Source organism: Chinchilla lanigera, unplaced genomic scaffold, assembly GCF_000276665.1.
Source record: "Chinchilla lanigera isolate Chin_1 unplaced genomic scaffold, ChiLan1.0 scaffold00158, whole genome shotgun sequence".
Taxonomy (NCBI): Eukaryota; Metazoa; Chordata; class Mammalia; order Rodentia; family Chinchillidae; genus Chinchilla; species Chinchilla lanigera.
This window is the reverse complement of record NW_004955559.1, coordinates 1388803-1396744: the sequence shown is the minus strand read 5'-3', so window position 1 is coordinate 1396744 and position 7942 is coordinate 1388803. Positions and strand designations below refer to the sequence as shown.

The window sequence follows — 7942 nt, the reverse complement described above, 5'->3', positions numbered from 1 at the left end:
AAAAAAAAAAAAAAAAAAGAAAAAAAATTAGAGCCAGGCTTCATGGCACAGACCTGTAATCCCAGCACTCTGGGAGGCTGAGACAGAAGGATCAAAAGGTTTGAACCCAGCCCGTACAACTTAATGAGATCCTGTTTCAAAATTTTGTTTGTTTGTTTGTTTCCGGTACCGGGAATTGAACTCATGACCTCACGCTTGCCAGGCAGGCGCTGTGCTACTGAGCTAAATCCCCAGGCCCCATCTCAAAATTTAAAGAGGGGGTTGCAGCTTAATGTAAAGGTCTTGCCCTAGTTTTGAAAAAATATATGAAGTTGTAAAAATTTTCTAGAAAATGCTCTATAAAGGAGCTGGGAGCCTGGGGATTTAGCTCAGCGGCACAGTGCCTGCCTGGCAAGCTCGAGGTCGTGAGTTTGATTCCTGGTACTAGAAGAAAAACCAAACAAACAAACCAAAAGAAAGAGCTGGGGAGTTTAGTACAGTGAGACAGCCTGTGTGGAGAGGTCCTGGTTTCCATGTCAGCAGCAAAAAGAGGGGGGACAGGCCTGGGGGAGACAGGGCCGTGTACCCCAAGTAAAGCCAGGAGGTAGCTCGAGCTGGTGGTAGAGGCCTTGGAGTCTGGTGTGACCATGACGAGGGCCGGTTTCCAGGACCTGGGAGGGAGGCTCACGCTGGGCAGATGCAGTGGCTGCAGGGATCCAGAAGCGGCTGAAGACAGACTTCCCAGCTAAGGGGACTGGAGGGTGCTGTGGGCAGTGACCCAAGTGAAAAGGACAGCTAATTTCCAAGCAAGAAGGAGTCCAAGTCCATGGAGCCCTGAGTGCTCAGCCAAGGGGCTGCACCTTCTCCAGGGGGCAGAGGGACCCCCAGAGGCTGCACACAGGAAAGGTCGAGGGCATGTGGCACCCTGGGAAGCCAGCAAGGGGAAGCACTGGAGGCCAGAAAGTGGGCACAGGGCCCCGAGGGGCAGGGTGAGGCCTGAGCTGGGCCAGGGGCTTTTAGGGAACTCGAGGCCCAGTGTCTTCTTCCTGCCCATTTCCCAACTGCCCCCATCCCTAGCCAGAGTCAGAAGAAAGGCAAAAAACTTTTATTTCAATTTGAGATTCATTGGTCTCAGCCAGACATGGTGGTGCACGCCTGCAATCCCAGAACTTGGGAGGCTGAGGCAGGAGGATCATTTCAAGTTCGAGGCCAGCCTGGGCTACAAAGTGAGCTCAAGGTCAGCCTGAACTGCCTAGTGAGACCCTGTTTCAAAAAGATACACACACACACAAAAAGATTCACCGGCCTCTGCTCCATTCACAAGAGCAAGCAGGGAGACACGCTGGTTAAGAAGGCACGGATAGAAGGGGCATGGCCACCATCAGTTGCTGAGGGAAAAAGACAATGAGGATTCAGGACCAGGAAGTCCAGCCCTGCCCTCCACTTCCAGACCCGGGGGTCAGGGCCCAGCCTCCTCCCTCAGATCTGGGGTCCCAGGCCCCAATGCCCCAGGCCCCGAGACCCCTTCCCGGGACCTTGCGCTTCCGGTGGAAGGCTGCTTTGCTCTCCTCGGAGTTGACCCGCAGGGGGATGTAGGCATCCAGGCGATACAGCTGCTGGGAGCCCCCCATCACCAGGCGGTTCTCCCCAATCTCCAGCGACAGCCCCAGGGCTCCCTCCTGGAAATGTGGTGGATTCAGCCCACGCTCAACCCGACCGGCCCAGGCCAGATGGCCACGGGTGGAGAACGCGGCCTGAGCGGGCGCAGCTCGCAGGGGGCCTGGGCGCCACCCCTCAGCCCCTGTGCCCCGCAGCCCAGCCGCGCCCAGCTCGCTCACCAGTTTGGGGAGGTCAATTTCAGCCAAGAGGAGGTCGGGCGCCTCCAGCCAGAGGCTCAGGTGCGGCTTCTCAGGGCTGAGGAGGAGGACAGGACCGAGGGGCTGAGGGCGCAGGCAGGTCCCGGGGAGCCGTGTCCCCTCCGCTCCCCCAGCGCAGGCCACAGGAGGCTCCCAAGGCTGCAGTTCCGCCTTCTCTCCCGGCTGCCGGACCCCGCTGTGGGCTGCAAGGATCAAGGGGCGCTCGGAAGGGCGCTGGGAGTCTTTAGGGACCCCCGAAGGCTCACCCTCCCTTAGGCCCCCGGGAGTCAGGCGTGTGCAGGTCCCCCAGCTCCTGGATCCGAGGACGCTGCTTGGAGCGGATGTTCTGCTGTGAAATGGAGCCCAGGAACGTCCGGTTCTTCAGCATGCGCCATTCTGTGGGGAGACACAAAGATCACTGGGGTCGGTCCTCGCTCTCAGGACGGCCTGTCCACAGCACCCGAGAGGCTCCGCCCCTCCCTAAACATCTGGGCTTGGTCCGGGCCCCAAGGCGTGGCTCAAAGAAGCCACACCCACATTGCCTCCGCCTTCCGGGTAGGCACCAATCACAATCACATCTGTAGATGCCCTGGCTCCGCCCCCTACAGACTCAGGCTCCTGGCCCCACCCCTCACTCTGGAATCCAGTCTCCAGAAAGCAAGAAAATCCCTGCCCACACCAACACCGTCTTGCAACCAACCCGAACCCTTGCCTGAAGGCCAGGCGTGAACCCTCACCCGGATTCAGCTGCAAGCTGTATTTGTCCTCAAGGCCCTCCTTGGCGATGGTGACCACGAGCTCCCGCAAGAAATCGCTGTTCTACCAAAGGAGAAGAGATGGGTGGGTCTTGAGGCCGGGAGGCCTGGAGGCAGAGACCCCGCCCAGGCCGCACCTGCGCCCTGCTCCCACCTGCATCCTCCGGTAGAAGTCGCTGTTGACAGCTATGTCGTAGGCCGTGCAGCCTTGGCCTTCTGTGGGGAGAAACAGCCCGTGAGACCCCGGACCGCTGTGGGAAGCCACCCAGGCACCGCAGCCGCGTGAACCAGAGAACCCAGGAAATGATGGAGCTCAACACATTATTTTCCAGTAGACTCAGACCGGCGTCCTCTCGCACGCTGCAGCCTCTCACCTCCTCCCTCAGATGGCCAGGTCCCCAGGGATGCCCCTCCCCTGCTCAGGAAGCCCCTGGCCTGGCTTTGGAGGCCTGGCATGGTGTCTGCCTCCCACCTCTGGGGCGACGCTTCCCTCTCCCCTAACAATTTCATCCCTTTAAATTTCTTCCAATCCCAGCCACCACTGGCTGATCATCCAATCATTCTGCCTCCACATCTGGCTTCTCTGTCTGCCTAGAACCCTCTTCTGTCCCTTCAAGTCTTACATCTGATATTTCCTCCTCTAAGAAGCCTTGGGGCCAGGCGTGGTGGCTCACACCTGTAATCCCAGCACTCGGGAGGCTGAGGCAGGAGGATTGCTGCAAGTTCGAGGCCAGCCTGGGCTACAAAGTGAGCTCAAAGCCAGCTTGAACTGCATAGTGAGATCCTGTCTCAAAAAGACAAAAAAAAAAAAAAAAGTAACAGCCTTGGGTACTGGTGAAGATCTGAGGGCCACATCCTCTCCCACACAGCATAAATCATACCGCACTGAAGTTGCAAGGTGCCTTCGCCCCAACCCATGACTAGGAGTTTCTCAAGGGCAGGATCTAGGTTTGGTAAATCTCACTCCCCAGGACACAGCCCAAAGCCTAGCCCCACAAGGCTTCCAGAGACGCATGTGAATTGCAAAAAAGATTTAGAGACAGAAACAGGGACACACAGAGACAGACACAAAGAGAACAGAGGAGAAACCGGGCGTGAAAGCCTGAAAGCAGACCAGAGACTAAAGCCAGATCAGTTAATGAGTAAAAAAGCCTCTGCCCAACCCTCCTCCTCCCTCCCCTCCCCCGTAGGACAGGAAGTAGCAGCTTAGCCAGGGCAGTAGCACCAAAGCTGGCTGGGTGCTGCATGCCCAGGAGGCCAGGGTCGTGCCAGAGGGAAACGTATCAGACTGCAGCAGATTTCCAGGACCTGTGGGAACAGGTCCTAGACCCTGGATCCTGGGTCTCAGGGACAAAGGAAGTAGGGACCCAGACTCCTGGGTCCTCTGAGGACACTGACTTGCATCCAGTTCAGCATGTGGCTCTCCCAGACTCATGGGGATTCGAAAGCCGGCTTGGTCCTCCTCCAGCATTTGAAGCAGCTCATCCTCGGTCAAGTCAGCCGGAGGAGGGATGGAGGGAGAGTGACAGATGTTGATGAAAACTTTCCCTTCCGATGAGTTGGTCTTTATGCAGAAACCTGTGGGCGTGGATTTGTCCTGCCCATCTGTCTCTGTACCGTCTCTGTCGCCATCCACCGTCCCTCCACCCTTTCCCTCCTTTGCAGTGTCTTCCTGCTGGGGCTCTGTCTCCCCCCCCACTGAGTCTCTCTGTCCCTGTTTTACTGATCTGTTCCTCTCCCTGTCTGAGGCTCTGACCCTCTTCCTATCTTTGAGTGTCTGTCCTGCTACCCGCTCTGCTCTCTTTTGGTTACTGTCCCTAGTGATCTCCCTGCGTGTCAGTTCACACACCTACCCCCAGATTTATACTCAGTATTGCGTCTCTTCCCACCCCACCCCGCTTTCTCTGTGTCTCCAGCCCTCAGACTCTAACCCTCTCTCTGGGCTCTGTTCTGCTCTCTGTGGGATGATTCTCTCGCTCTCTGGGTTTCTGTTCTCACCAGGCTGAGGCTGGATCTGTGTAGATTCTGGTGTGGTTGCCTGGGCTTGCTGGAGCTCCCTGGAAGCCTATGAAGGAAAACAGCCTTCAGGTTTGGAATCTGTGCAATCAGATCCTTCATTTGTTCCTTAAATGTTTACAGAGCAACTCATACATGAAAACTGTTGGTAACAGGAAAAATGAGACATTCAAGGTCCTCCTCCTCCTTGAAGGGCATGAAGAACCCCAAACCCATTCATTTCTTTTACAGCCTAGTAAACTACGCCAAGCAACTACAACTCCCATAGGCCTTGCTGTCAGCCTAGTGCATCGTGGGAGCTGTAGTCCCTTCACTTGCACCAAAGACCCTAATCTCCAGTGACCCAGGGATCGGGGTAGCCCCTACCTTCAACAGCAGCTCCTCGAAGCGCGCTGTCTCATCACCCATCGTCTCCGCCTCTCTCAGCTCTGGTTCTAGCAGTGTCGAGCTCGACATGACCTGAAAAACAGACCTAGGTCTCCTCAGCACCCTCGACGTGGGGAGGTTTTCCCAAGATCCGAACTCTGGAGCATGGTCTCAGGCTTTCAATCGATTCCCAACACACACCCTTCCATCTGGAAACCTACATGTGGGCTGAGTCTATACTTTCACTCTAAGACCAGATACAGTCAAGTCTCCGGTCAGCTATCATCTCTAGACACAGCGTAACTTGCCAAATGTTTAGACGAAAACCACACTTCCCGTCTCACGTGGCCACATACACTACAGGAGCCACACTTCCGACTCACCGCTCATTCAAGCCAACGTCTATTACAAACCAATGACATTCAAAATCGGTAGCCACGCCCCTCACTTCATCCACTCAAAAATAAACCCTGGGGCGACTTAGCAAACGCCACACTTCCCGTACTGATAAAGCCACACTTCCGCTCGCCCCTAACAACCACTGTTGTTTGGTCAGGTTACACTGCAGTCAAGGCTGCCATACTCTAAACTTCAAAATCAATGTCTACCCTAAAAGACGGTCTTCTGATCTTTAAAATATTACTTCAGCGAATCCCCCTTCAGCAGCCTCATTTCCAGTAACCCCCACACTGCCGCATCGCGCTGAGGAATTCGCACGCTCCAAACTACGTATCCCAGCCTCAGCCTCCAGGCCGCCGCCCGGGGAGTGGGGAGTGGGCGGGGATACACGCTACATCCCGTCTCCCCGCCCACTTCTCGTTGGCCCCGCCTCTCTAGAGCTTGGAAGGGGCGGTGCCACCCTTCCGACCTCGAGGTTCCCCTTTGGTCGGAGCGCACGGCAGTTCCTTGGGGAAGACCGTCCAGGCGAGCGATGGCGGCGACGCACGCAGAGCCCAGCGCCCGCGAGATCTTCTCCACGCTGGAGTACGGACCCGCGCCGGAGAGCCACGCGTGCGCACTGGTGAGGGCCTGCGGGGCCGGTGCTTCCCCTCCTTTCCCTGGCCTCGCGGCGGTGGTTTAAGCACGGGCTCCCGTGATCCTCCGCGGCAGCGCGGCGACTCCGCCCCTCTCGGCTCGCGTGTTTGCAGCGGCGCGTTAGGGCGTAGCCTAGGGAGAAGTTCCTGCGAGCCTTGTTTTGGCCGCCTCAGCGCTTCGGGCTGCGCTCGTGATCCTTGGTATGGTTCCTGTGCTCCGCGTCGAACTCGATTCCTCAGAACCCTTCGAGGAGCTTGTGACTCCTAAGAAACCCCACTAGCCTCCTGTGATCCCCCGGGCTCGTCCGGATTCCTGTGGGGCCCCGGCGACCTTTAGAACCTCCGTACACTTCCCAAGTGCTCAAAATTCCTGTGGCCCCTGTGGTCATCGGGGACCTCTAAAATACAGTGTGCTTCCTCGGGTTGCTCCTCCTTCCCGGCACTGGGCACTGAACCCGGGGCCCTCGCACTAACGTACATCCACGGCGGTTTTTTAAAAAGAGAGCCTCGGAAAATCGCTATAAACTTCCCTGGATGGCCTCGGGTTTGACATCCTCCTGCCTCAGCCTCCCAGAGTGTTAGGATTACAGGCATGCACCACCATGCTCGCTCCTTAGGGTTTCATTAATACTTGTGGGACTTAAGGGAGCTCCCAGAACGCCAGAATATATCAGAACGTCTGTAGTTGTCTGCAGCCCCACAACACCTCCGTGGGGAGCCCATGATCGTGGGGGTCTTGATCTATACAGCCCCACTCAGACTCCCCAGGAGTTCCTAAGGTTCTTCAGAGCCCTGTAATTCCCCCAAGTTTCCTCAGAACCTCCAGGGACTCTCGTGATCCCTCAGGTGCCAGCCTGGACTACACATCGGGACTCTGTCTCAAAAAAACAAAAATAAAGTAAAAAGATCAGCCAGGTGTTACGGTGTACACGTATAATCCAACTACTCTGAGAGGCTGTGGCAGGAGGATCATAAGTTCCAATCCAGCCTGGACAGTTTAGCAAAACCCTGCTTCAAAATTAAAAAGGGCTGGGAATATAGCTCAGTGGTAGAGCTCCCCTGGGTTCAGTCCTCAGCACCACCAAAAGAAAAAAAAAACAATGAAATTTGAATTTAGGCCCCTGGATTCTGGACCCATGGATTTTTCCCCCACCAACAAAGGTCACAACCTCACAGTCCCCTGGCCAGACTCAACCAACAAACATGTTTCCTTTGGCCAGAGCTTTTGTTTTTGAAAATGTCAGCCGTTGGACAATTAATTCCAAATAAATACCCGGGATTCCAGCATCTCTTGGAAATAAAATTCCACAATGTGGCAACCTCTGGCTCCAGTTCCCTGACAACACTCATCTGGAGTGAATTGTTGCTGTCGTTTTAGATTAAGCTGTAAGCTTGCAGTCTTCGCAGACCCTCTGTCCCACTTACATGACCTGCTGGGACCCTGAGGACGTGCCTTGGGGATTTTTCTTTTGGGGGATTTCCCGTCTCCCCCCCGAGTAGCTGATACTTACTTTGCACTCCCACTTACCCTTCTTCTCTTCAGCAGCCATCAACATTTCATCCAGTGCTTCCCATCCCATTTTTCTTTTTGCTTTCTTTGAGAGTACTTTAAACAAATCCCAGATGTCATGTTATTTTCCCAAACATCTTCGACTTTTTTTTTTTTTTTTTGAGATAGGGCCTTGCTGTGTTGCTCAGGCTGGCCTCAAACACATGGCAATCCTACTGCCTCAGCCTCCCAAGTACTGAGATTACAAGCATGTGCCACCACACCCAGCCTTGCCTCTATTTCTAACAGATAGGGACTTGCTTTATTGTATAAGTATCACTCAGTTATTACATTTCACAGCATTAATAGTAATTTTTTTTCCCCCAGGTACTGGGGATTCACCCCAGGGCTTTCACACTGAACTACATCCTCAGTCCCCAGCCCCCC

The 7942-nt window shown here is 55.2% G+C and overlaps 2 protein-coding genes across 7 annotated transcripts in view; one reads left to right on the top strand and one right to left on the bottom strand.

Annotated features, from left to right (window-relative positions):
• Positions 1-1194: 1194 nt before the first annotated feature.
• Positions 1195-5922, bottom strand: Pih1d1 (PIH1 domain containing 1). Of its 5 annotated transcripts, none has more exons than XM_005412881.2 (10): positions 5841-5922; positions 4973-5065; positions 4589-4655; positions 3989-4168; positions 2745-2806; positions 2573-2654; positions 2102-2231; positions 1818-1893; positions 1515-1658; positions 1195-1367 (listed from the first exon to the last, which is right to left on the bottom strand). In XM_005412881.2, the coding sequence occupies exons 2-10, from the start codon at positions 5060-5062 to the stop codon at positions 1326-1328; spliced, it is 873 nt and encodes a 290-aa protein (XP_005412938.1). In that variant the 5' UTR covers positions 5063-5065; positions 5841-5922; the 3' UTR covers positions 1195-1325. The 5 variants fall into 5 exon arrangements, with proteins under 5 accessions (XP_005412938.1, XP_005412935.1, XP_013364473.1 ...); XM_005412878.2 differs by lacking the exon at positions 5841-5922 and adding an exon at positions 5581-5772; XM_013509019.1 differs by lacking the exon at positions 5841-5922 and adding an exon at positions 5174-5354.
• Aldh16a1 (aldehyde dehydrogenase 16 family, member A1) overlaps positions 5884-7942 on the top strand; it is a 14000-nt gene continuing 11941 nt past the window's right edge. For both annotated transcript variants that reach the window (XM_005412882.2, XM_013509018.1), the window contains exon 1: positions 5884-5993. In XM_005412882.2, coding sequence (XP_005412939.1) covers positions 5904-5993 — 90 coding nt within the window. In that variant the 5' untranslated portion in view covers positions 5884-5903. The remainder of the gene's footprint in view (positions 5994-7942) is intronic.